General features: G+C 50.7%; 1 protein-coding gene across 4 annotated transcripts; it reads left to right on the top strand.

Moving 5' to 3' along the window:
- The first annotated feature begins 5,789 nt into the window (after positions 1-5,789).
- PTPRN (protein tyrosine phosphatase, receptor type, N) lies at positions 5,790-26,266 on the top strand. Of its 4 annotated transcripts, none has more exons than XM_011964659.1 (23): positions 5,790-6,144; positions 7,533-7,583; positions 7,828-7,941; positions 11,825-11,921; positions 12,822-13,083; positions 13,168-13,522; positions 13,949-14,080; positions 14,695-14,729; positions 15,719-15,993; positions 16,193-16,279; positions 16,570-16,649; positions 16,843-16,907; positions 17,843-18,061; positions 18,513-18,713; positions 18,814-18,961; positions 19,115-19,188; positions 19,426-19,503; positions 19,598-19,717; positions 20,762-20,928; positions 24,374-24,427; positions 24,999-25,063; positions 25,276-25,349; positions 25,592-26,266. In XM_011964659.1, exons 1-23 carry the CDS (start codon positions 6,030-6,032, stop codon positions 25,661-25,663), a joined length of 2,940 nt encoding a protein of 979 aa, XP_011820049.1. In that variant the 5' UTR covers positions 5,790-6,029; the 3' UTR covers positions 25,664-26,266. The 4 variants fall into 4 exon arrangements, with proteins under 4 accessions (XP_011820049.1, XP_011820048.1, XP_011820050.1 ...); XM_011964658.1 differs by having other exon boundaries at positions 13,946-14,080; XM_011964661.1 differs by lacking the exon at positions 5,790-6,144 and adding an exon at positions 6,355-6,480.
- Positions 26,267-27,363: the final 1,097 nt, after the last annotated feature.

The raw sequence follows: 27,363 nt of genomic DNA, 5'->3' as shown, positions 1-27,363 counted from the left end.
CAAGTGCTTTAAAGCCGTTTCAAGCTGTATAGTTTGCACACCCATCCCAGTGGAGGGGAAAGGGGATAAGTGTTTCAAGGCAACCTTTTCTGCACTTTGCTGAGAAAAGCAAAGGGCCTTCTATGAAGGACAAAACTTGCAGAATTGGGTGTGTGGGAGAGCAAAAAAAAATACTGTAGATTGAAGATCTACATTGAGCATCTTCACAGCCCACAGCCTTCTTCCCAATAGTGTTAACTCTGCATTTTTACAGCATAGCATGTGTGCAGTCTTTGGCTACTACTGGTGTATTATTTGGGGGAGGGAGGGATGGGGAGGGGAGAAAGGGAGATGTATAGCATCATTTTGGTTAACATTTGGGGCCTGATAGGGGAAATGGTGAAGCAATGGAAAAGAACAGACAACTAATGATTTGCTTCTATGTCCAGAATATTTTACCTTAAAAAACAATGTCATTGGCACCATAAATAAGGACTGTGAGAGACTGTTTAAAAGCTGTGAATGTCTGAAACCTATTAGCCAAGGTGTTCCCTGCCTAAACTTATTGCTGTTCCTACAAAGGACTAAGCCAGTTCATAAGTTACCGAAGTTCCCATTTTGGAGATGGAAATTGATAAGGAGGGAAAGTCTTTTATTGGAGAATATACAATACAAGCAGATTATTCTGTCTCAGTGATGCTAATTCCTGAAATTAGAAGACCCTTTCTTTTCCAGTAATGAAGTTATAAATATCAGCTTGTTCATCCAAGCCACTGGCTGAAGTGTTAGGGAAGAGGAAGAGGGTGGTAGAGGAGATAAGACAGTAGGGAAAGACAAGGGCCCATGCTCTTAGTGGGAAAAACTCTTGGAGCCATTTTTAGTGGGGAGAACTCTTGGAGCCATTCCCTTTTTTGAGCGTTGAACTCTGAAACCATTGTTGGCAGGGTTCAGTCACTGACAGCACAAGTTTCACTGAATTGATCCAAGAGTTTAGTGATTTCAAAAGCATTGGTCTCAGGAGAAGATTAAACTTTCATATTGGGCAGTGGTTCACTTTAAAACACAAACACACACACATACAAATTTAAGAAATCCTAAGAAGTAACTGATAGCCAAAATGCTCTGTCTTGAGTCATGAGATCCATCAGTTCTTGATAATTGTCTAGACTTGCATCTAGAGCTACATTGTAAAGTCCTTTTAGGTATGTGTTAGATTTCTGTGTAAACTTTGTTTAAATGTAAACTTCATACTACACTGTCAGTTTTTGTCTTAATAAAACTATAAATTTATATTTAAAAAAATACACCGTCCCAAAACTGTAAAATAACATTCTTTTTCTTCTAGAGATAGGGTCTCACTATGTCACCCAGGCTAGGTCCAATTGTGTGATCATAGCTCACTATAGCCTTGAACTCCTAGGCTTGAAAGATCCTCCTGCCCCAGCCTCCTGAGTAACTAGGACTATTGGGTATGCCACCATGCCTGGCTAATTTTTAAATTTTTTTTGTAAAGATGGGGTCTAGCTATGTTGCCCAGGCTGGTCTTGAATTCCTGGCCTCAAGTGTTCCTCCTGCCTCAGTCTTCCAAATTGCTGAGATTATAAGCATGAACCACTGCTTCCAGCCAAAATATAGTCTTCTCAAGCTCACATGGAATTTTCACCAAGACAGACCACCGTAAAAACACACCTTTACAAATTTAAAAGAATAGAAATTATACAAAATATGTTCTCCAACCACAATGGAATTAAAGTAGAAGTCAATAACAAAAAGATAGCTCAAATATCTGAAATTGTCAAATATCTGAAAAACAACACCCTTCTAAATAACCCATGGGTCAAAGAAGTTTCAAGAGATACTTTGTTTCATTTTATTTTTACTTTTATCTTTTGAGACAGTCTTGCTCAGTCACCCAGGCTGGAGTGCAGTGGCACAATCTTGGCTCACTGCAACCTTTGTCTTGCCTCCTGGGTTCAAACAATTCTCATGCCTCAGCCACCTGAGTAGCTGGGATTACAGGCATGTGCCACCACGCCCGATTAATTTTTGTGTTTTTAGTAGAGATGGGTTTTTGCCATGTTGGCCGGGCTGGTCTCAAACTCCTGACCTCAAGCGATCTGCCCGCCTCAGCCTCCCAAAGTGCTGGGATTACAGATGTGAGCCACTGTGCCCCACCCCAAGAGAAATTTTAAAATTAAACAAAAATGAAAATACAAATTATCACAATTTGTGGGATGCAGTAAAAACATTGCTTAATGGGAAATGTATAGTGATGAATGCGTATATTAGAAAATCAGAATGATCTAAAATCAATGACACTGGCCTAGTGCAGTGGCTTATACCTGTAATACCAACACTTTGGGAGGCTTAAGTGGGAGAGGATCACTTAAGCCTCCCAGATTGTACCAATTGGCTAAATTAATTGTACCAATTGGCTGGCCTAGCCAATTGGTACAATTAATTTAGAAAACAGTTTTATATTAGCCATTAAAGTTGAACATACACTTGTTAGGGCTCATCAATTTAACTCCCAGGTATACAGTGGTTCTTAAATTTCAGCATGCGTTAGAATCACCTGGAGGGATTGTTAAAGTCAGAGAGTCACATTCACAGTTGCTTCTTCAGTAGTTCTGGAACCCAAGAATTTGCATTTCTAAGAAATTTTCAGATGATACTGATACTGCTGGTCCAGAGACCACAGTTCAAGAACTACTAGCTTAGAGAAATGCACACATATGTACACAAGAGACGTGTGTACAGGAATATTCATAATAACAGCCAGGCGCGGTGGCTCACGCCTGTAATCCCAGCACTTTGGGAGGCCAGGGCGGGAGGATCACAAGGTCAGGAGTTAGAGACCAACTTGACCAATATGATGAAAACCTGTCTCTACTGAAAATACAAAAATTAGCCAGGCGTGGTTGCGCGCACCTGTAATCCCAGCTACTCAGGAGGCTGAGGCAGGAGAATCACTTAAACCTGGGAGGCAGAGGTTGCAGTGAGCCAAGATTGTGCCACTGTACTCCAGCCTGGGTGACAGAGCGAGACTTTGTCTTAAAAAAAAATAATAAATCATACATAATAATACCAAACCTGAAACAACCCAAATGTCCATCAGCAGAAAAATGGATACAAGTTTTTTTGGTTTTTTTTTTGAGATGGAATCTCACTCTGTCACCCAGGCTGGAGTGCAATGGCACAGTCTCGGCTCACTGCAACTCCACCTCTCAGGTTCAAACAATTCTTCTGCCTCAGCCTCCCGAGTAGCTGGGATTACAGGCATGAGCCACCACACCTGGCTGAGAATACAGGTACGTGTATCCACACCCAGCTAATTTTTGTATTTTTTGTAGAGACAAGGTTTTGTCATGTTGCCCAGGCTGTTCTCAGTCTCCTGGGCTCAAGTGATCCTTCTGCCTTGGCCTCCCAAAGTCCTGGGATCACAGGCATGAGCCGTTGTGCCTGGCCTCTACAAAAAAAAAAAATTAATTAGCCAGACATGGTGGCTCATGGTGGTGGCTACTCAGGAGTCTGGGTCAGAAGGATTGTTTGAGCCCAGGAGTTGAAGGCTGCAGTGAGCTATGATCTTGCCACTGCACTCCAGACTGGGTGATAGAGTGAGATCCTGACTCTGAATAAGTAAATAAATGTTTAAAAATGTATTAGTCACTGTTAGAGGTCACAACACTACACCGACTTATTATTTTGCAAAAGGGTAAAGAGAAAAAACTAAGAATGTATGTTACCTTTCCAGTTGGAGTTGCATTTTAGTGTAAACTAAACCCAGTTGATGAGAGAAAGCCCTTCTTTACAAAATAAAATAAGTGATAAATGTGAATGGAATGATAGGATTATAAAACTCTCCATTTTGCAACCTCTAATGAAATCATTTAATAAAGGATGGATCACCAATGAATAGTGAAGCCATTAGGTGAAAAGTTGATGAGGAATTATATAGTCTCACAGTGCCAAAGTATCATCCAAGGATTACATGCTGGTCACATTAGAAAAACACAGCTTTACATGCAGAGATCTGGCTGTCTCTATCTTAAATCAGTGATCAATTTAAACATCACTAATAGAACAAGCAGACATCACGTACTTCCTGAAATGATGCAATGAGAGGCATTTTGCTTTAAAAATTCTTTAATTTGATACAATCAAGACTTCATATACAACTTCTAGTTTACAGGAAATACAGGTGATATACAGGTTATACACTGGAGAAATACAGGGAAATACAACATGAAGAAACAATTAGATAAACCCAGAAGAAGACTTCTAAAGAAAAATTGACCTGGTCTATAAACATGACGATGTCAAAAATGGGGGAGGGGAAACAGGAGATAGTGTCTATGCTAATTTACAGAGAATTAAGAAACATAACAAAGGCAGTGGTTGTCTTTAATTGACTGTTATTTTGAACAAAACACCTGAAAAGAAAAGACATTTGGGGGAAAAAAATCTGAGACATTTGGATATGAACTGAGCATTAAATGATATTAAGGAATTATTGTAAATTTTTTAGGTATTGTAACGGCACTTAGGTTATGCAGGAAAATGTCCTTATTTCTTGGAGATGCATAATGAAATATTTAGAAGAGAAATGTCATGATGTCTATCATTCATGTTTAAATACTAAAAAGAAGCAAATATGGTAAAACATCAATAACTATTAAGTGTGGATGATGAGTGTGTAGCTATTCATTATGCATTTCTGTCCTTTTTTAATTTTATTTTATTTTACTGGAAAGCAAGAGAGGAAGGAGATCAAACTTGAACTTAAGAAGCTCACTCCCCTACTTATTGGATGACTAGAGTGGAAGCAAAAGAGCAGTTAGCTGATTATTGCAGTGGTTGTGGTGAAAGAGTACAGTGTTTTAGTTCAGGTAGTGAGGATGGACAGAAGTGGACTGATGGGAGATGTATTCTGCAGGCAAAAACCATGAAATGATTGATTGAGTTGGCACAGGGGGAGAGAAAGGAGAGTCAAAGCTGATGATGAGGCTAGGCCCGGTGGCTCACACCTGTAATCCCAGCATTTTGGGAGGCAGAGGCCGTTGGATCACCTGAGGTCAAGAGTTCAAGACCATCCTGGCCAACAAGGTGAAACCTCATCTCTACTAAAAATGCAAAAATTAGCCAGGCAAAGTGCCCTGTGCCTGTAATCCCAGCTACTAGGGAGGCTGAGGCAGGAGTACGGCTTGAACCCAGAAGGTGGAGGTTGCAGTGAGCCAAGATCATACCAGTGCACTCCAGCATGGCCAAAGAGCAAGACTCTATCTCAATAAAAAATAAATAAAAGCTAATGATGAAAGCTAATATGTATGGAGCATGGAGTATGTACCAGTCCAGTCATCTTTCTAAGTGATCCACATTAGTGTAACTAACGAAATCTTCACAATCTTCGTGTGAGGCAGATACTAACTATCAGTACCTCCACTTTGCAGATCAGGAAACTCGGACGCAGACAATTTAAACAAGGTGCCCAAGGTCATACTCTTAGTAGATGCCCTGCTAGAACTGGAATCTAGGCACGCCTAACCACTTCTTCTTAAGGAAGAGACCAATACCATCAGTGACAATGAGTAAGAGTACTTATTCTACCCACTTTTCTGCTTCTCGTCTTTGGGTTTATCATTCTGGACCCACCTATCTTTCCTGGCCCCCCACTCAACTTGATCCTCTTCGCCCACCCTGGGGCGGGGAGACAGAGGTGGTTCTAGAAGAGGGCCACAGGTCAAAAAGGGGTGGGGCCAAGTGGGAATTCTAGCGAAGCGCCTACTATTTGACGGAGGAGGGATGGGCTGGGTAGGTCCCCCGCTCCGACAGGGCTCTTACGCCATATGTGACGCAAATTAGCTTACGAGTCGGGGGTGGAGGTGTCGTCAGCACCCGCCTGCTGTTGGCCGCGTTGCAGCGAGAGGGGCATGTAGACCCCGCCTCGTAGGGAGGTGGGGAGCGGCAGGCCCCGCCTCGGCCCCTCCGGCAGGCTCCCGCCAGCGTCGCTGCGGCTCCGGCCCGGGAGCGAGCGCCCGGAGCTCGGAAGGATGCGGCGCCCGCGGCGTCCTGGGAGTCTCGGGGGATCCGGGGGTCTCCGGCTGCTCCTCTGCCTCCTGCTGCTGAGCAGCCGCCCGGGGGGCTGCAGCGCCGTTAGTGCCCACGGTCAGGAGGAAACTTGGGCTGGCGGGTGGTGGGGGGCGGGGAGCAGCTTGGGGCCTGGAGCGAAACTCGGTGCGGGTGGGGGTGAAATGTCATGAAGCTCGGGTAGAATATGGGTTGGGGGAGGCATGCGAGATGAGGAAGGTGAGAGGGCGTCTGGGAGGAAAGGGGCGTAGGCCTGGAGGTGGGGCTGGGAATACGGGGGCGGGACCTAAAAGAATTGGGCTCAGGGGAAAATTGCAGGTTGGGGAGAAGGACGCGGGGTGCATGTGGGCAGAGGGACTTAGAGACCGGCTGCGAGACCACAGGAGAAGCCAGTTGCTCCGAGGCGCCTGGGAGGCGGTGACAGGCGCTGAGGAATGGGAAGAGGAGGGGGCGGGGACGTGGCGGGGAGGATGAGGGAACGGTGATCTCTGGGCAGTGGAAACCTGGGCCGCAGGCATAGAGTCCCAGCTGCGCCGAGAGAGAGACCAGGGTTTCTCCGTAAGCCTAGAAAGGCTGATTGCAGCGATTTGATCTCCTGTAACGGGGGACAGCACGGGGAGGGGGCAGAAGAGGATGAAGAGGGGAGGGTCCTCTCCTGTCCCCCTCCCCACAGCCAGGCCTGGTGCTGACTCACATCTGTGCGGACAGAGACAGTCAGCGCTGACTCACGGGCGGGGGGTGGGGGTAGGAGGACGGCGCGTGGGGGAAGGGGCGCAGCCTCGCCGCCTGGCGCCCTCTTTCCCCACCCGGGCTTGGAGGCCCGAGAGGCAGAGTACTTCCTGTGACGCTGTGGGTTGGCAGAATAGAACAGAGGGCTCAGGTCTAGTGGACAGTCCTTGCTCTGTGACCCCTTCCTCTCTGGTAACCGCCTCCAGGCGAGCCCTTGGCGGCGCCAGACTCAGAGCTTCAGCACCGCGGACAGCGCCAGCGGCTCAGGACAGCGCGGGAAGAGCTGCCTAAGAGGCACCCTCCCCAGCCCCACCCATACCCTCTTTCCCCCGACCGGGGGAAGTGTGCTAGGGTTTCCACCTCTTCTGAGTTCCAGGTCATTATAGGGTGCTTTTGGATATTTGGGAAGGAAATTCCCCTTTCAGAATTTGGCCAAAACCTCTCCTACAGTAATTCTATGAGTCTCTCTCCCTGCACCTGGAAGGTTTCTTCCCCATCACTCAGTTAAGCAAACAGGCTTTTAAGGATACAGACTCACAAATTCTTAAAATCCAAAACTAGATCCCATGATTCCTTTTAAGAATTTCAGGCCTGATTCCTGCTCTCCTCCCAGCTTAAGGCCTTCTTTAGAATGAAAGAATAAATTGCATCTGCTTCTCCCTTTCCCAGCCTGTCCACCCATCTGCCCATTCTCTGTGTGTGGGTGTCTGAGCCTCTGCTCACCTGTTCCTCTACAGGCTGTCTATTTGACCGCAGGCTCTGCTCTCACCTGGAAGTCTGTATCCAGGGTGAGTGAGGCCCAAGCATAGAACTCACAAGATGGGGGGGAGGGGTGGGGAGAGGGGTAATAAAAAACTAGAAGGGGAGAGAAGGTCCAGAAAGGAAGAGGGCTACTGGACTTGAGAAGAAGGAAGACTTGCCTGGAAGAGGAGAGGTAGGGGAGGAGGTGAAGAGAGTACTGTTCATTTGCAACCTGGACTTTGGAAAGCCTCTTATTCAAGCTCCCTGCTGACACCACTTTTGTGCCCTCAGATGGCTTGTTTGGGCAGTGCCAGGTGGGAGTGGGGCAGGCCCGGCCCCTTTTGCAAGTCACCTCCCCAGTTCTCCAACGCTTACAAGGTGTGCTCCGACAACTCATGTCTCAAGGTAAGGTCTGGGTGCACCGGAGGAGAGAGATTGGAACTTGGTTAGTTATGGGTGGGGAAGAATATTGTTCTACAAGGAATATTCTTATCACCCCCACTGCTGGAGCCTCATCTTCCCAGATCTTGGTGGAGTGAGAGGTGGAACCCTAGAGATGGGCTATTCACATTTGGACTCTCTGGAGAAGCCCAAAGGAGGCTTCTAGAAGAAGTCACTGGAAAAGGCTAGCTTCCATCTCCTTAGGACCAGTTCCTCTCCCTGGCAGAGCCAAGAACTCTGGAATCCTCAGCCAGGATAATATTCCACTCACCCAATTCTTCATTCAATAAGTATTTATTGAGTACTGACTGTGTAGCAGGCATAGTTTTAGGTATTTGGGATGTGTCAGGGAATAAAACAAAGATCTCTGCTTACTGGAGTTTATGTTTGGGGGATAAGGGGAGGGAACACACTATAAAAGTTAGAAAATACATAGTGTCTTAGAAGATGATAAATAGCATGGAATATTACAGCAGGATAAAGGGATCAAAATGGTGAGGTAGAAAGCTACAGTATTAAATCAGGAAATCAGGTGGTCAAGGTGGACATTATTGAGGCTATGAAATCTGAACAGACTTTTTAAGGAGGTAGGGGAGTTTGTCAGAAGGTTATCTAGTGGAAGAGTATTTCAGGCAGACCAAATAGCTAGGACAAAAGCACAATTCTGAATAACACCATGCAGGCCAGAGGACTGTAGAGGAGTGATGGAGAGGAAGAGTAGAAGGTCCAGTCAGGTAGGTAATGGGAGAAGGAATGTGGATCACTTTAGGGCCTCATAGGGGAATGTGTTGACATTGGCTTTACTCTGAGTAAAGAAGGAAACCATTACAAGATTTGGAGCATAGGGGCGCATGATCTGATTTACACTTTACAAGCATCACTTTTGCCGCTGTAGTGAGACTAGAATAGATGGAGTCAAGAGTTGGTGAGGGGGACCACTAAAAACAGCCACAATAAGTTGTTCTGTCTATGGAGTGCCATTCTTCTGTTTCTTCACTTCTCTAATAAACTGCTTTCACTTTACTAAAACAAACAAACAAAAACTACAGTAACTCAGATAAGAGATGAATATGGATTAGGCCAGGGTGATTGCAGGGAAGAAATGAAGGATGACAGAATTCTACATTTATTTTTAAGGTAGTCAGCATTATTTCGTGAAATATTGGATATGGTTATAAAGAGAGGAGTCGGTCCGGGCGCGGAGGCTCAAGCCTGTAATCCCAGCACTTTGGGAGGCCGAGACGGGCGGATCACGACGTCAGGAGATCGAGACCATCCTGGCTAACACGGTGAAACCTCGTCTCTACTAAAAAGTACAAAAAACTAGCCGGGCGAGGTGGCGGGCGCCTGTAGTCCCAGCTACTCGGGAGGCTGAGGCAGGAGAATGGCGTAAACCCAGGAGGCGGAGCTTGTAGTGAGCCGAGATCCGGCCACTGCACTTCAGCCTGGGCGACAGTGCGAGACTTCGTCTCAGAAAAAAAAAAAAAAAAAAAAGAGAGGCGTCAAAGTTTTTTTGGGTTTTTTTGTTTTTTGGTGGTTGTTGTTGTTGTTGTTTGAGATAGAGTCTTGCTATGTCACCCAGGCTGGAGTGCAGTGATGCGATCTTGGCTCACTGCAACCTCCACTTCCCAGGTTCAGGTGATTCTCCTGCCTCAGCCTCCCAAGTAGCTGACATTACAGGTGCGCACCATGATGCCTGGCTAATTTTTGTATTTTTAGTAGAGACAGGGCTTCACCATGTTGTCCAGCTGGTCTTGAGCTCCTAACCTGAAATGATCCATCCGCGTGGGCCTCCCAAAGTATTACAGGCGTGAGCCGCCACGCCCAGCCAGGAGTCAAAGGTTTTATTTACTGAATAACTGAATAAGTGGAGATGTCACTAATTATAATGTGGAAACTTGCAAACGGATCAACTTTGTGGGGGTGTTCAGCTTTGAATATGTTGAGTTTAAGATGTCTACTCAAGTGAAGTGGGAAGTTGAGTACATGAGACTGGATTCTGAGAGACAGAAGTCTCAACTGTAGATATAAATTTAGAATTCTTTGGCATATAAATGGTAATTAAACTCATGAGGTGGATGAGATAACCAAAAGATTGAATGTCTGTGAAGAAGACCAAGGATCAAGTCCTAGATAATTCTTACATTAAAAGGACCAGGCCAGGTGCGGTGGCTCACACCCGTAATCCCAACACTTTAGGAGGCTGGGGCCGGCAGATCACGAAGTCAGGAGTTCAAGACCAGCCTGACCAACATGGTGAAACCCTGTCTCTACTAAAAATACAAAAATTAGCCAGGCGTGGTGGCAAGTGCCTGTAATCCCAGCTACTCAGGAGGCTGGGGCAGGAGAATCACTTGAACCCAGGAGGCAGAGGTTGCGGTGAGCTGAGATTGCACCACTGCACTCCAGCCTAGGTGACAGAGCGAGACTCTCCATCTCAAAAAAAAAAAAAAAAATGAGGACCAGGAGAAAAAGAGGAACCATCAACTTCCTCTCAGGGAGACTGAGAAGGGGAAGCCAGTGGAGTAGAATTAAAAACAACAGTGTTCATTGTTCCAGAAGCCAAGAGAAAGCGTACCAAGGAGAAGGAGTGACCAACAGTGTCAAATGATGATTACGGGATAAGTAAAATAAGATATGAGAATTGACCACCAGATTTGGACATGCAGACGTCACTGGTGATCCTGATGACAGCAGCTTTGGTAGAATAGTTGGGAATAAAATCCTGAATAAAGTGGATTAAGAGGGAATGGAAAGAGAGGAATTGGATACAGTCAGTACAGACAACTTTTTCTAGAAGTCTTGCTGCAAAGAAATGGAGTGATCCCTAGAGAAGAACGTGGGATCAAGCAGTATTTTTCTTAAGATGGAAGAAATTGCATACTGTTTGCATGGGAATAATGTGAATAATTCAGTAGAGAACAAAGGAAATTATGTAGGAAAGAGGAGAGAATGGCAAGGAGAATATTCCTGAGTAGGTGAAAGGGGACGAAATCTAGAGCTCAGAGGAACTGGCTTTAAATAGGAACATAGACAGCTCATCTAATGTGAATAAGCAAGGAGGCAGGTGTGGATGTTGGTAGATACCAGAATACGAGTTAAGAGCAGCACAGATTTTAAATCCAGAACCAGAGAAGAAAAAATGAGGGTGAAAAGTGGGAAATTATTCCTTCAGAATAACTCCTGACAGCAGAGATTTTTGAGGAAAGAGTCAAACAGGAGAGCTGTCTATGAATAAGATGATGATGATAATGATGATGGTGATGATGATGACAACACTGAAGATGATTATACATGTTTAAAACATGTGGATTGTGCTTTAGAGTTTTCTAAGCACTTTGATTTCCCTGATCACCCTTGATCTCACAACAGCTTCCTGAAATATGTATCATTTCCACTTTACAGAGAAAGTTGAGGTTCAGGGTCAACACAAAGAATAACAACAATAGTAATAATAATTATGGTAATAGCATTTGTTAAAAGTTCACTACATGACAGGCACTATTCTAACTGTTTGATATTTATATGTGTTATTTTAATGATAAGAACAATCCTAGGAGGTGTAAATCCCATTTTATAGATGAGGGAATTGAGGCTTGGAGAGGTTCAGCAACTTGCCCAAGGTTACATCAGTAGCAAAGGCAGGATTCAAACCCAGGCGGTCTGGCTCCAATAGCTGTACCTGAGGGTGGGAAGAGGACAGCTCAGATCACCCACTGAGTTTGTCCCTCTACTCTGACAAATCCCATGAGCTGCAGGGCAGAGGGTACAGTTCTGATCCCCAGTGGTCCCCATTACTGGATCTCTAGACTCCTGAACCAACTTACGCCATACTTTTTGCTGACAGGATTGTCCTGGCATGATGACCTCACCCAGTATGTGATCTCTCAGGAGATGGAGCGGATTCCCAGGCTTCGCCCCCCAGAGCCCCGTCCAAGGGACAGGTAGGCAGCCTTTCTCGACAACTCTAGCAATGGTGAGGCTGGTGAGTCTGTGGTTGTCCTAATGGATGCAGGGAAGGGGAAGGAGGTGGGCACCAAGGCCAGCATGCTGGGACACAGGTAAAGAGGTGCAGGAACGGTCACTCTCTGACATGCTCACATGGCCAACAGGAGCTGAGCTCATCTCTAGGGATCCAGAAAAACAGGGGCATTTTTTAAATGTTTTGAAAAACTTTTACATTGGATACTTTAAAAGAAGCATCAACGTAGTCATCATGGGAGAAATTAGAATTTTGTTGGACTGAAGTTGTTCAATATTCCATTTCATTATTACGTGAATTTCTATATGACAGGAGCTGCCATCATCTTTTTGTGGTTAGGGCCTCTAAAGACATCATCCAGACTCTGTAAAGCAGAGAAAGTAAATGAGGTTTACGGAGCTCAGATGGTGAACACCAGGATGAAGATGGCATAGTGACGGGGGGTGGAGGAGCAGTCCCGAATATTTGGACATACACTTGGAGAGTCAGGTGTGGGGACATGGCACACAAGGCAACGGGGACAGCTGCAGCCACAGTTCATATAGAGAAATTCCTGGCTGCCTTCCCCTGCTCCTGTTTGCCCCTTCTCCATCCCCAGCCTCATGATTACCCAGCCTTTGCAGCTGTTTCAGAGACCCAGCCATGCTCACCAGGAAGGCAGATACCTCTGCCCTCAGCTTGGCCCTCTGGTCCCTCCCCATGCCCACCCAGCCCATCTCTCTTCCCCTGAAGTCACCCAGTTTCCAAAGAGGTCAGGCCTGCTCTTAACTGCTGTGCCTGCCTGGACCTGACTAGTTCTGCCTTGCAGGCTCTCTATGCCCTTCCCCCGGCTCCAACACATACACTTTGCTTTCCTCTACAGGTCTAGCTTGGCACCCAGGAGACCTGGTCCTGCTGGGGAGCTGCTTTTACAGGACATCCCCACTGGCTCCGCCCCTGCTTCCCAGCATCGACTTCCGCAACCACCAGTGGGCAGAGGTGGAGCTGGGGCCAGCTCCTCTCTGTCCCCTCTGCAGGCTGAGCTGCTCCCCCCTCTCTTGGAACACCTGCTGCTGCCCCCACAGCCTCCCCACCCTGCCCTGAGTTACGAACCTGCCTTGCTGCAGCCCTACCTGTTCCACCAGGTAAGCCCTTGACTCTGGTCCCACTCTGACCGCAGTCTCTCAGCCCGGACTTCTGCTCTTACCCAGATTTCTGGTTTTTCACAGTTTGGCTCCCGTGATGGCTCCCATGTCTCAGAGGGCTCCCCAGGGATGGTCAGTGTCGGGCCCCTGCCCAAGGCTGAAGCCCCTGCCCTCTTCAGCAGAACTGCCTCCAAGGGCATATTTGGGGACCACCCTGGCCACTCCTATGGGGACCTTCCAGGGCCTTCACCTTCCCAGCTTTTTCAGGACTCTGGGCTCCTCTATCTGGCCCAGGAGTTACCAGCACCCAGCAGGGCCAGGGTGCCAAGGCTGCCAGAACAAGGGGGCAGCAGCCAGGCAGAGGACTCCCCAGAAGGCAATGAGGAGGAAGGACTAGGGGGTCATGGAGAGAAGCCTGCTTCCCCAGCAGTGCAGCCAGGTAACAAGGTCCTCAGCATCCACCTCCCTGTGAGGGCTGCTTTGGGGGAACCATGGTTGGGCCCTTCCCTGACAATCCATGCATTTGTTAACTTGTCCTTAAATTCATTCATACACTTAAGGAATGTCTACTGACAAGCTGTTCTATGCCAGGCACTAGGAAAGTGGTGGGGACACTGTGGAGAGTGGAATTGACGTGACTCTTTGCAGTGGAGAGTCAAAATGTCCTGAAGTTTGATCTGGGTCCTAGAAAGACCTTTCCCGCAAAGTGTGGACAAGGGCTGGGAAAGGGAGGGTACCCCTTGGTGTCCTGGTGTTTGGGAAGAGTCTCTTAATATGCTAGTCCCCTCCCATCCTCACTCACTCATCAGCATCCCACAAGTTCATCGTGCAATCAGCCCTGAACTCTGTGTCTGACTTCCAGCAGATGCGGCTCTGCAGAGGCTGGCTGCTGTGCTGGCGGGCTATGGGGTAGAGCTGCGTCAGCTGACTCCTGAGCAGCTCTCCACACTCCTGACCCTGCTGCAGCTACTGCCCAAGGGTGCAGGAAGAAATCTGGGTAAGTGTCCAGGCAGAGGGAGGGACCACCATCTCCCAGCTCCATGGAGGCCGCTTGCCCTGCCTCAAGACCACTTGGAGTAGCCTGGAGGGGAAAAGTCAGGCTTTAGGGGAGAGAGTTCCTTTGAGACACAGGGTCATTGCCAGCAAGGCAGGGAGCAAGGGGGTAGGGTGGTGAGCTTAGGAGTTAGATCAGGAAAGACTAGAGGGTGGAAGTAATGGAAAAAGCAGCCAACAGAGGGTGTGAGCAGGAAAAAGGAGGCATCGGGAAGGATGAGTTGGTGACAATGAAGGCTTAAAAACGGGCATAGCCAGTGCTAAGGAGAAGCCAGTAATTGATGTGTAGAGAAATAATTGAACAAAGAGTAGCTTTGAGTGAGATGGCCAATGGCAGAGGCAGAGGGAGGAGTTAATAAAACAATAAATTGGGAGGACGAAGCAAAGAGGAATGAGGCCAGGCTTAGGATGAGACAGTAACAGGGTCATGGTCACTGACTGAGATGAAGACCACAGCAAATGTACCAAGTTCAGGGTCTCTGGCCCTTTCTCCCACTTGTGTTGTGTAGACCTTGGCCACGGCCATTTTTCCAGACTCTTGTTTTTCCTGTCTTGCAGGAGGGGCTGTAAATGTTGGAGCTGATATCAAGAAAGTGAGTCCCCAGCACCTCCTTGACTGATAATCACTCCATGGCAGCACGCCCCCTCGCCAAACCTAAATCTCAAATTCAGGACCCAGAATTTGTATCCTCCCACCCCTCATTTTGGGGGGAAACCAAGGCCCAGAGACCACAAGTTATTGCCTAAGGTCTCCCAACAAGTTGATGGCAGAACTGGGGCTAGAAAACCAAATTCTTAATTCATTCCTCTTTTCACTGCAATCGTTTCAGATCATACTAGGGAAGGAGGGAAGTTTCGAGCAGGGAGCCCTTCCTGAGCTTCTGTAGCTGGAGGAGCTCTGCTTCTTTCTGTTTCATGTGTTGGATTTCTAAGACTTTGTGGCTAAACAAAAGTCTAGAAACCACTGCCTGACTGTTCGTCTTTTGCCCTCACCCCAGCTTCTCTTGCTGCAGGGGTTTTCTGTCTCCAGGCCCAGTCTGTGGATTAGTACAGACCATTTTCTTTTTTTTTCTTTTTTTTTTTTTTTTGAGACGGAGTCTCGCTCTGTCGCCCAGGCTAGAGTGCAGCCGCCGGATCTCAGCTCACTGCAAGCTCCGCCTCCGGGGTTTACACCATTCTCCTGCCTCAGCCTCCCAAGTAGCTGAGACTACAGGCGCCCGCCACCTCGCCCGGCTAGTTTTTTGTATTTTTAGTAGAGACGGGGTTTCACCGTGTTAGCCAGGATGGTCTCGATCTCCTGACCTCGTGATCCGCCCATCTCGGCCTCCCAAAGTGCTGGGATTACAGGCTTGAGCCACCGCGCCCGGCCGACCATTTTCAATCATTCAATCCTTTATCCATTCATGCATCCACTTACTTGTCTCAGATGCTCTGGTGTCCTCTCTGTACCCAGCACCGCAGTGGTCCCTGGGGGTAGAAAGCGAAAAGCAGGTCCTGAGCTCCACTGTGGAGAGCTCCGAGTCCAGGGTACCCCTTCCCCTAGCACTGTCCAGAGGCCACATCTCCACCCTCTTCTAAACAGACAATGGAGGGGCCAGTGGAGGGCAGAGACACAGCAGAGCCTCCAGCCCGTACACCCCCCATGCCTGGACACCCCACTGCCAGCCCCACCTCCAGTGAAGTTCAGCAGGTGCCAAGCCCTGTCTCCTCTGAGCCTCTGGAAGCTGCCAGACCCGCTGCCACATCTGTCCTGCTAGAGAAGAAAAGCCCACTGGGCCAAAGCCAGCCCACAGTGGCAGGACAGCCCTCAGCCCGACCAGCAGCGGAGGAATATGGCTACATCGTCACTGACCAGAAGTAAGGGCTGCATCCTGGGAAGCCTTCCGGTCTGCTGGGAGTTGGGCTGGCCTGCCTGGCCAGAAGCAGAGAGCAAAACGTGCAGATGTGCAGGGACAGGGAACTGGCGGGCTGCTCTGCACCCCTGGAGTGGCCTGCTTTAAGAAAATGACTGAGAGGGTTGCCCCACTTTCCTTCTTCTGCCTTCTCCCATCTCCAGGCCCCTGAGCCTGGCTGCAGGAGTGAAGCTGCTGGAGATCCTGGCTGAGCATGTGCACATGTCCTCGGGCAGCTTCATCAACATCAGGTGAGGCTGGCACCTTGCTGGGGCAGTGGCCGAGATCTAGAAAGCAGCTTGAGCAAGGAGGTGGCTGGAGGGGCTTGGGGGAAGAAGGGCAGACAAGCTCTGAGCTCAGGGATGCTCCCAGTTGTGTTGAAGGTCCAGCCACACCCAGTCTGTTGCTGGTCCCATCCAGCATCTTCCTTGCCTCAGACGCCCCTGTAGGGCGTGCCGGATCTGCTCCAGCCCCATGCTCTAATGGGGAGAGGGCTTCGGTCTGGGGTGGAGAAGGCAGTAACATAGCTCCTATCTGGCAGTGTGGTGGGACCAGCCCTCACCTTCCGCATCCGGCACAATGAGCAGAACCTGTCTTTGGCTGATGTGACCCAACAAGCAGGTAAATATCTCTGCGACCTCAATCCCAGGCTTGGCCCCAGCCCCATTCCTAAGTGGATATATCCAGGCCTGTGACTGATGCCCCCTTGAAATGTTCCCAGCCCACATGGGCCCTGCCTGCCGCTTGGCAGAGCAAGACAGAGGACGGAGACCACATGGGACTGGAGCGAGCCTGACCTTTGTCCTCCCTGCAGGGCTGGTGAAGTCTGAACTGGAAGCACAGACAGGGCTCCAAATCTTGCAGACAGGAGTGGGACAGGTATGCGCTAACTGGAGAATCAGTCAAAGGCCCCCGAGGGCTGATATTGTCCACAAGAGCTGGAGGCAAGCCAGAGGGGAGAACTGGAGCTGAAACCTCAGGTGTCCGTAGGCCCGGCTGGGTGGGCGCGGCCTTCGTTCAAACAGCCCCTCCCCCTGCAGTTCTCTTTCTTACCAGCAGATGGCGCAGGTGTCCCTTCCCTGCAGGACCAGCCGTGTGCAGTAAAAAAGACCTGAGAACTAGTTGAGCCGCTCTTAGCCTGCTGGAGCAAAGTCTCCAAATTCCAAGGGAACACCTTGCACAGAAATGACATTATATTCAAAATATGTTTTGTTTGTTTGTCTGAGACAGAGTTTCACTCTTGTCGTCCAGGTTGGAGTGCAATGGCTGTATCTCGGCTCACTGCAACCTCCGCCTCCTAGGTTCAAGAGATTCTCCTGCCTCAGCCTCCCAAGTAGCTGGGATTACAGGCACCCGCCACCAAGCCCGGCTAAATTTTTTCTTGTATTTTTAGTAGAGATGGGGTTTCACCATGTTGGCCAGGCTAGTCTCGAACTCCCGACCTCAGGTGATCCGCCCACCTTTTGACCCCCCCCCCAAAAATGCTGAGATTACAGGCGGGAGCCACCACGCCTGGCCTATACTCAAAATATCTTTGTCCTCTGCGTCCAACATGGATGCCTCACATTCTACAATTCAATTCCTAGGGTTCTCCATCCGTTTTTAAATATAAACACTCCTGGTGGGGGCCTCTGGCACTGCACTGTAGTTGAGTTGATCTGATGGGGATTGAGAGCCCATCTGGCTGTACCACCATACCCCTACTCTCCCAGCTTTGCCCCAGGAGATGTCCTAACGGGGGGGAGCAGGGTGAGGAGCAGCTCTGAAATCTCCCCGTGCCACTGCCTCCCTTGATTCTAGCCTTGTTCCCACAGAGGGAGGAGGCAGCTGCAGTCCTTCCCCGAATCGCGCACAGCACCTCTCCCATGCGCTCAGTGCTGCTCACTCTGGTGGCCCTGGCAGGTGTGGCTGGGCTGCTGGTGGCTTTGGCTGTGGCTCTGTGTGTGCGGCAGCATGCGCGGCAGCGGGACAAGGAGCGCCTGGCAGCCCTGGGGCCTGAGGGGGCCCATGGTGACACTACCTTTGAGTACCAGGTGTGCAGCCCCAGAAGCTGGTTGAGCAGAAGAAATGCAAGGGGCTTGGGAGTCTGGGTCTTGCGCGGAGTAAGGGTAGGAACTGAATGGGGAGTGAGCCCTCATCCCCGGGAAGGTCCAGTGGGGGCTGGAGAAGCCCCGGTGGGAGGGAGTATGGTATAGGCCTTTATGAACGCATGGGAATTGGGAGCATACGGTGCCTAAGGTTCTTCTTGGTGCTGTGCTTCTGGGGTTCTGGGATTCCACTCTGTCACGTCTGAGGTTAACATAAGCACCACCGAAGCAGAACCACCCTGCAAAGGATCAGGGCCAGGCAGAAGACCCTACCCCAGAGGAGCTGAGTTTCACTGAAAATCAGTCAAGGACAAGCCTAGGAGCCCAGAGCTGAACCCAGGGCCCTGCTGAAAAGTTTCAGGGGACTATTGGACCTCACCTGATTCTTCCTCGACAGGACCTGTGCCGCCAGCACATGGCCACAAAGTCCTTGTTCAACCGGGCGGAGGGTCCGCCGGAGCCTTCGCGGGTGAGCAGCGTGTCCTCCCAGTTCAGCGACGCAGCCCAGGCCAGCCCCAGCTCCCACAGCAGCACTCCGTCCTGGTGCGAGGAGCCTGCCCAAGCCAACATGGACATCTCCACGGGACACATGATTCTGGTCAGGACAGGGCCTGAGCTCAGAGTGGGTGAAGGAATGGGATGGTGAGAGAGGCCAGGCTGGCTGTGTGGGCCAGAGGCAGACCGTGGTGCCCCCACAGGCATACATGGAGGATCACCTGAGGAACCGGGACCGCCTGGCCAAGGAGTGGCAGGCCCTCTGTGCCTACCAAGCAGAGCCAAACACCTGTGCCACCGCGCAGGGGGAGGGCAACATCAAAAAGAACCGGCATCCTGACTTCCTGCCCTGTGAGTGAACCCTACTGGTCAGACTGGCCCAGCCCTCTCTCTGCTGTGAGGTCTGGAGGGCTTGGGGTGAGGGGTTGGGCTTCTGGCTGAGGCTGAGTGGCAGAGGTCCCGCGACGCCAATGACCAGAGGGCCATCTGGGGTGGGGTGTACAGATGACCATGCCCGCATAAAACTGAAAGTGGAGAGCAGCCCTTCTCGGAGCGATTACATCAACGCCAGCCCCATTGTGAGTGGCCCTGACTCCAGCCCCCACCTCTGCCCCATCATTATCCTGGCCCTAGGCACTCCATTTCCCCATGGTCACCTCCCACCCCACCAACCCCCTGGAGTGGTGGGGCCTGATATCCTAGCAAGGAAAGGGGGAATTGCCAGCCTTCTTAGACCCTGACCCACTTGCTTTGACCACACCTGTCCATAGTGGCATTTCCCACACTGGCTCATGGTGTATCTTCCCTGCCTCCAGATTGAGCATGACCCTCGGATGCCAGCCTACATAGCCACGCAGGGCCCGCTGTCCCATACCATCGCAGACTTCTGGCAGGTGGGCTCTTAAAGGGAGGGCTTCTCTGGGGTCCTTGTGGCCAGCCAGGTCCCAGGGAGGTTAGAGTGGAGCTCACCTGGGTCTCTGTCCCTAGATGGTGTGGGAGAGCGGCTGCACCGTCATCGTCATGCTGACCCCGCTGGTGGAGGATGGTGTCAAGCAGTGTGACCGCTACTGGCCAGATGAGGGTGCCTCCCTCTATCATGTATATGAGGTCAGCAGGGCCCCACAGCAAGGGGACAATGGATGTGGGGAGAGTAGATGATGGCCTTTTCGTAACTTTTTCTTCACCAAATGAGCACTCAACAGTCTTTTTAAAAAGCCTTTTATTGGCCCTGCTCATGATTCATACATATATGAATATATATAAACACATATATGCATATACATATTCACATATGTACATTGTGTGTGTGTGTGTGTATCCTGTCTAGAGTCAAAAAACATTCATAGAGACTTATGATAAAGGCACAGAAATAAAACTATAAAACCACCAAAACCGAGGTAAGAAGCTAACAGCTAAGTGTATATTAGACAGGGAAGATAAGTATACCCAAATACTGAGATTAAGACGTACGTTAATTGAGCCTAATTTAGCTCTGAGTTTCCTGGTGGCCAAAGCAAAGAAAGAAATACCCTTTGTATATGTTACTAATGTAAAAGAGAAACAAACTTTTTCATTCGAAGAGAGACTAGGTGGAGGGGTGGAGAAAGAGGGGGAACTGGGCAGAGGCCAAGCAGGGGAAAGAGAAAGATTTCAGACAAACGGGAGAATGTGAGCCCCCACTAAGACAAAAGACCTTAAGAACATAACAGAAGTTTCTCATCACCAGATAAGCCTGAATAGTAATTTTTTCCCCACCAAATAAGCACATGACGGTTTTTTAAAAAGCCTTTCATTGGTCCTGCTGGTAGTTAATGAAAAAAATCCAATAGGAGTATTACAGAATTTCATCCAAGTTTATGACACGTGTAGCACTGACACTCTGGTAGACCCTGCGAGGGAGAGGGAGGAGAAACTCCGACCTCGAGAGGCTCACAACAATAGTTGTGTCTGGGTGGAAAAGCTACCAATGGTCCTGAGCAGTAGATAAGTGACAGGTAGCCAGGGTTCCTGGGACCGCTGGAACTTATCATTTGAACCGTCCTGGGAGGCCGGGGGGTGGCTGGAGAGACCGAGAAGGTCTCGAGGAGCGCGCGCGCAAACGCTGGGACTGGGGCAGCCCGCGGCGCTCAGGTCTGGGCCCCTGCCGGGCAGGTGAACCTGGTGTCGGAGCACATCTGGTGCGAGGACTTTCTGGTGCGGAGCTTCTACCTGAAGAACGTGCAGACCCTGGAGACGCGCACGCTCACGCAGTTCCACTTCCTCAGCTGGCCGGCAGAGGGCACACCGGCCTCCACGCGGCCCCTGCTGGACTTCCGCAGGTGAGCGCGGGCGCCCCCGCCTGGAGGGGCCGCCTGGGCGGGGGCGGAGCCGAGGTCCGCCGGCCAGCTCGGCCTGGAGCCCCGGGTCGGGCCTGGAGCCTCGGCCTCTGACTTCTGGCCGCCCCCTCCAGACCCCAAGCTCCCACCCCTAAAACCAGGCCTGAGGCTCCGGCTGTGCCCGTCCCCGCGGCTCCACCACCCGCGTGGGCCAGCTCCGCGCCGGCCGCTGCTGCTCCGCTCCCTCTCTCTCACGCTCCCGGGACTGGCTCCTTCTCCTCCACCTGCTTCCTCCAGAGGGCCTTTCGCTTTCTGGTTCCCCTCCCTCTCCGGGGTCCCTGCTTCCTGTCTCCTTCCTGGTCCCTCCTGCCCCGCTGTCTCCAGGCCCTGCACTGCGCTGCCTCCCTGCCCCCTCCGTCTCTCACTCCTGCCTGCCCGTCTCCCACCATCCCTCCTCTTCATCCCTCGTTCATCCCTCTCCGTCTCTCCGCCTCTCTTTTTTTTTATTTATGTAGCTTTCATTCTTTTTACTTTCCTCTTTCTTCCTCTTCTCTCTCCCCATCTCTGTCTCACTCTGTCTCTGCCTCACCCTTTCCTTCTCTCTCCATTTCTCCCTCTCTGCCCCCTCCCGTGTTTTTCTCCACCTCCCTCCCCTGTCTGCCAGTTTCTCTCTGCCACTCTGTCCGTCTCTCCCTCTCCCTCCCCCTGCGTGTCTTTCCTCTCTCTGTCCTTCCCTCTCCCTTCTTCCCTCTTTCTCTCTCTCCCTCACAGCTGCCAGTGTCATTTTTGTGATCTGCAGCTAGTATTCTCACTCCAGTTGCATAGTCACAAAAGTGATCATTGGCAGGTGTGGCTGCTGCATGGACAGACAGGACATGTGGCCCGGGGACCACCCCGAGCTGGGAGCAAGGGGGACAGGGAAGAGGCAAAGATTGTCAAAAGGAGTGTGGGAGGATCTCTGGATTCTGGGGGGCTCAGTGGAGCAGGTGGGGACTAGACAGGGGCTACCTGAGGGGCTTACCCTTTTCCAACACTGACACCAAGACAGGTCAGCCCTCCAGCGTCCCCTGCCTTTCCCAGCCCCAGACAGGTACTTGGGAAGCCTGCCACCAAGGGCAGGGGCCCACCCGCACTGCACCCTTCTCCTGGTTCTCTGTCCCTTGCCAAGCTGGTCTAATGTCTCTAGGTACTGGACAGAGGAGCAGAGCTGGGGGTGGGGACGTGGGTATAGTTTCTGAACCTCTGGACAGCAGTTTCTAACTGGGGTCCCTGAGGCCTGAGACACAGGCATCTTGAAAGCAGTGCCAGGGTATCAGAGCTATTTCCTTTTTTCCACATTTAAAAAATCGTGATAGAACTAGTGCATGGATCTGTTTTAAAGCTGCACGGATAAGCTAAAAGATTGCTTTAGGCTGGAATTATGTAAACTCAGTTGGCATTAGACATCCAGAACAAATAAATTGTTGCTTAATAAATGTAGTTCGGGGCCAGGCGTGGTGGTTCACGCCTGTAATCCCAGCACTTTGGGAGGCCGAGGTGGGTGGATCACTTGAGGTCAGGAGTTCAAGACCAGACTGGCCAACATGGTGAAACCCCGTTCTGCTAAAAATACAAAAATTAGCCAGGCATGGTGGCAAGCACCTGTATTCCCAGCTACTCAGGAGGCTGAGGCAGGAGAATCTCTTAAACCTGGGAGGCAGAGGTTGCAGTGAACCGAGACCGTGCCACCACACTCCCACTTGGGCAACAGAGCCAGACTCCCTCTCAAAAAAAAAAAAAAAGAAAAAGAAAAACAGAAAAAATAAATGCAGTTCAGTCAAGTCCCCCGAGAAGGAAAACAAATTAATAAAAGAGACCCTAAGAAAGTGACCCTGAGCAAGCTCCTTGGCCTCCCTCCGTGCCCCTACCTGTGAGATGAGGATGATGACACATGCTTTAGAGCAGAGGTCCCCCACCTTTTTGGCACCAGGGACCGGTTTTGTGGAAGACAATTTTTCCATGGCTGGGAGAGGGGGGTGGTTTGGGGATGAAACTGTTCCCCCTCGGATCATCAGGCATTAGATTCTCATAAGGAGCTGGCAACCTAGATCCCTCACATGTGCCGTTCACCATGGGGTTCGTACTCCTATGACAATCTACTGCAATGGCTGATCTAACAGGAGGCGGAGCTCAGGCAGTAATACTCACTTGCCCACCACTCGCCTCCTGCTATGCGGCTCGGTTCCCAGCAGGCCACAGACTGACACCGGTCCATGGACCAGGGATTGGGGACCCCTGCTTTAGAGGGTTGTTGTAAGATTTGATGAAGTATGTAAAATCTAGCATAAGTGCCTGATACATAGCAAGGGCTCAATTAACTCTAGATGCTGCCTATTATCATTATTAAATGAACAAAAACAACTATTGTGACTACTTTTCTACCCCAGCCCTCTGACATAACAGCCAACGAGCTAGAAAACCATGTGGACTCCTATAAAGCCATTCTAAGTCACCTGGTCCCATAACTGAAGGACTGCAAAGTTCCAAACTTCAATCTGAGAACCCCTAAGAAGATCTTCCCTAGTTCTGGCTTGCAGGGATATCAGGAGTATGCAGGTGACTCCCAAAGCAGAAAGGTCATAAAGGACAAGGGCAGGTTAGATGGGTTCACTGAGAGATGGAGAAGCCCCCTACTCCTCACTGAGACGTGGTCAGGAGCAGCAGAGAAAGGTCTGAGGTCCAAGTGGACCCCAAGCCTGAATGTAATGTGGCCACAGAATGCCTGTGCTGAAGTGAGACTGCTCCAGGGAGATAGACAGTAGCACAATGTCCCGAGTTGAGGGGTTGGGGTTGTCTTCCCTTGGCCCGGGGAATGCTATGCCCAGGGCAGCCTGATGTCACAACTGTTAAGGACCACTGGAGCCTGAGTCGGGAGGAGAACAGCCTGGGTGGTCATAGAGGATGGCAGAGGGGTAGAGCAACGATGTAGCAAGACGGACACCCTTGAAGTCACCAGAAAGCCTATTCCCTTGGACTTGGGCAGAGGCGGCTCTTAATATGATGATGTATTATCATTAATAGTTGCTACTATGTATTGAGCACCTATTGTGTGCCAGACCTGGCACTTAGCTCTTTACATGGGTTATCTCATGTGATCATTGTAAGAACCCTAAGGAGGTTATTCTTCCTATCCTCCATTTTACAGGTAAGAAAACTGAGGCTCAAAGAGGTTAAATCAGTTGTTCCAGGCACATAGCTTGGGCACCTAGCTTGTAAGGCGAGCCCAGTGCCACCCACACCAGCTCTGGTTCTTTGCCTCCAGCCCTGGCTCCTTTCTCCGACCATCTTCCCCCTCTGCCCCCGGCAGGTGGGGAGAAAAGGAAGAAAGAGAGGCCCATGGCATGTGTTTCGGCTTCCCTTTCCCTCTCTGCTGGTGCCCACTGGCCCTCACACCCATTTCTTGTTGCAGGAAAGTGAACAAGTGCTACCGGGGCCGCTCCTGCCCCATCATCGTGCACTGCAGGTGGGTGGAGAGGAGGTCCCTCTCTCTGGTCCAACTCCCTGTGTGCGTCTCCTGTGCACATTGCCTGCCTGTCCCCTTGGTGCTAGCAAACCAGGCATGGGCCAAATCCAGCACACCACCTGTTTTTAGTGGCCAATACCTAAGAATGGCATTCACATTTTTAAATGGGTGAAGAAAAAAGAAGAAAAGTATGTGACACAAACTGTATGTGGCCCACAAAGTTGAAAAATATTGACCATTGGCCCCTATACACAAAAAGTTTGCTGAAGGCTAGAGAGGCCCATCCAGTTCCCTCCTGTTGCCTACGCTTCAGGGCTGAGCCATGGCTCTCCTCTTTGGTTGTCCTATTGCCCAAGTGACACCCACAAGTCACAGACTCCCCTCTCAAGGCCCAAGTCCCAGCGTGCAGGTGCTATGAGCTTTCCTTCATCCTCAGCTCACTCACTCCTTCTCCAAGCCAACCCAAAGGGGTCACCCAGTGTCCTCCCCTCCCCCAGGCCTTCAGGCCTCCTCCATCCCTCCTCCTTTCTGCTGCATTGCAAGCTAAACCTGTCACTAACTCCTGTTTCAGTGATGGTGCGGGGAGGACCGGCACCTACATCCTCATCGACATGGTCCTGAACCGCATGGCAAAAGGTAGGGAGCTTCCCCATGGCGCCCGCAGCCCCCAGGCCCTTTTTAGAGGCTCCCCAGCACACAGGGTTGGGAGCTCAGAAGGAGCAGGTTGTCAACCTCTAGGCTCTGCCCAGCCCTCCAAAGCTCTTCGCCTCTAGGAGGCCCCAGGTTTTCTGGGTCCTGTCCTCCTCTGGACACCCCCTGAGCAGTCCCATCCCCACCCCCATCTCCAGGAGTGAAGGAGATTGACATCGCTGCCACCCTGGAGCATGTCCGTGACCAGCGGCCTGGCCTTGTCCGCTCTAAGGTGACCTTGCCTTCCTGCCCCAACCCCAGCTGCCACCCTTCCCTAGCACCCACTTCCTGGCCACCCCAGGGAAAGCAGCAGCTGCCAACCTCTCCCACCTGCCTCTGTCCCTCCTCCAGGAGGACTCCCCTCCTCCCAGGGGACCTGCCCAGGGCCCCACACCCCCACCGAAAACTCCCCACTTTGAGGGCAGAGCAGAGGTCAGGCCTCTCCGTGACCATCCTGCCACTGCCCTTCCCCAGGACCAGTTTGAATTTGCCCTGACAGCCGTGGCGGAGGAGGTGAATGCCATCCTCAAGGCCCTGCCCCAGTGAGACCCTGGGGCCCCTTGGCAGGCAGCCCAGCCTCTGTCCCTCTTTGCCTGTGTGTGCATCTCTGTGTACCCACTCCTCACTGCCCCACCGGCCACCTCTTGGGCATGCTCAGCCCTTCTAGAAGAGTCAGGAAGGGGAAGCCAGAAGGGGCACGCCTGCCCAGCCTCACGCATGCCAGAGCCCGGGGCATCCCAGAGCCTGGGGCATCCCACGGGGGTGCTGCAGCCAGGAGAAGAAAGGACGTGGGCAGCAATTCTACCCAGAGCCTTCTCCTGCCTACATTCCCTGGCCTGGCTCTCCTGTGGCTCTCCTGTGTTTCCGGGAGCTCCCCCAACATCTATGTGTTCCCCTCTATGCTCCAATGTGGAAGAACAGGGTGGAGGGTCGCCACACCTGGCTCCCCTTGCTTCTCAGCCCCAGGCCTGCCTCCTTGACTCACACTTGGGCGCTCCGCCCTCCCTGGCCTCATGCCCAGCCTCCTCTCACCACCCTCCCACCATGTGCTGCTCAACCTCTCTCCTTCTGGCGCAAGAGAACATTTCTAGAAAAATCTACTTTTGTACCAGTGTGAATAAAGTTAGTGTGTTGTCTGTGCAGCTGCAACCCAGACTCCTACACATTTCTGTCCGCTGGGCATCTGGACTCCAAACCCAGCCTAACCCCGGAACCGGTCCCTGCTGATCTCTCAGAAGGTGCAGAGAGCACAGCGGGAGAACACCAGCTGCCAGTAAGGCCCTCCTAGGCGGGAACGCTAGGTTAGAAAGAGGCTTCCTACGTGGCCAGCAGTCTCCAAGGTGCTTTACATGATGAGTCTCATTTTACAGATGGAAAGACTGAGGCACAGAACTTGCTTGTGGTAACACATAACACAACTTGTAAGATTGTAAGGTGGCTGGGCGCAATGTCGCACACCTGTAATCCCAGCACTTTGGGAGGCTGAGGCAGGCAGATCACCTGATGTCAGGAGTTGGAGACCAGCCTGGCCAACATGGAGAAACCCCATCTCTACTAAAAATACAAAATTAGCTGGGCATGGTGGCTCGCGCCTGTAATCCCAGCACTTTGAGTGGCCGAGGCAGGCATATCACCTAAGATCAGGAGTTCGAGACCAGCCTGGCCAACATGGCAAAACGCTGTCTCTATTAAAAATACAAAAAAAAAAAAAAAAAGGCCATGTGTGGTGGTGGGCACCTGTAATCCCAGCTACTTGGGAGGCTGAGGCAGGAGAATCGCTTGAACCCGGGAGGTGGAGTTTGCAGTGAGCTGAGAGCGTGCCGCTGCACTCCAGCCTGGGTGACAGAGCAAGACTCTGACTCAAAAAAAAAAAAAAAAGAATAAATATAGATAGATGATACATAGATAGATAGATAGATAGATAGATAGATAGATAGATAGATAGTAAGGTGGAGTTAAGAGTTTGCACCTGGCTGACTAACCTCCTCTCTACTACCTCTCCTCTCAGTTCTTTTTTTGTTTTGGGGGTTTTTTTGGAGACAGAGTCTTGCTCTGTCACCCAGGCTGGAGTGCAGTGGTGCGATCTCGGCTCACTGCAGCCTCTGCCTCCTGGGCGCCAGCGATTTCCCTGCCTCAGCTGCCCGAGTAGCTGGGATTACAGGCATGCACCACCATGCCCGGCTAATTTTTTGTATTTTTAGGAGAGACGGGGTTTCACCATGTTGCCCAGGCTGGTCTGGAACTCC

This window comes from Mandrillus leucophaeus, unplaced genomic scaffold, assembly GCF_000951045.1.
Source record: "Mandrillus leucophaeus isolate KB7577 unplaced genomic scaffold, Mleu.le_1.0 Scaffold70, whole genome shotgun sequence".
NCBI classification, from domain to species: domain Eukaryota; kingdom Metazoa; phylum Chordata; class Mammalia; order Primates; family Cercopithecidae; genus Mandrillus; species Mandrillus leucophaeus.
This window is presented reverse-complemented; position numbering and strand designations above follow the sequence as displayed.

Excerpts from the sequence above, each read along its gene's own strand:
- PTPRN (XM_011964658.1), top strand. The coding sequence starts at position 6,030 with ATGCGGCGCCCGCGGCGTCCTGGGAGTCTCGGGGGATCCGGGGGTCTC. Across the intron at positions 16,908-17,842 it reads TGCAGACAGGAGTGGGACAG|AGGGAGGAGGCAGCTGCAGT; the intron begins GTATGCGCTAAC and ends TTGTTCCCACAG. Across the intron at positions 18,062-18,512 it reads ACACTACCTTTGAGTACCAG|GACCTGTGCCGCCAGCACAT; the intron begins GTGTGCAGCCCC and ends CTTCCTCGACAG.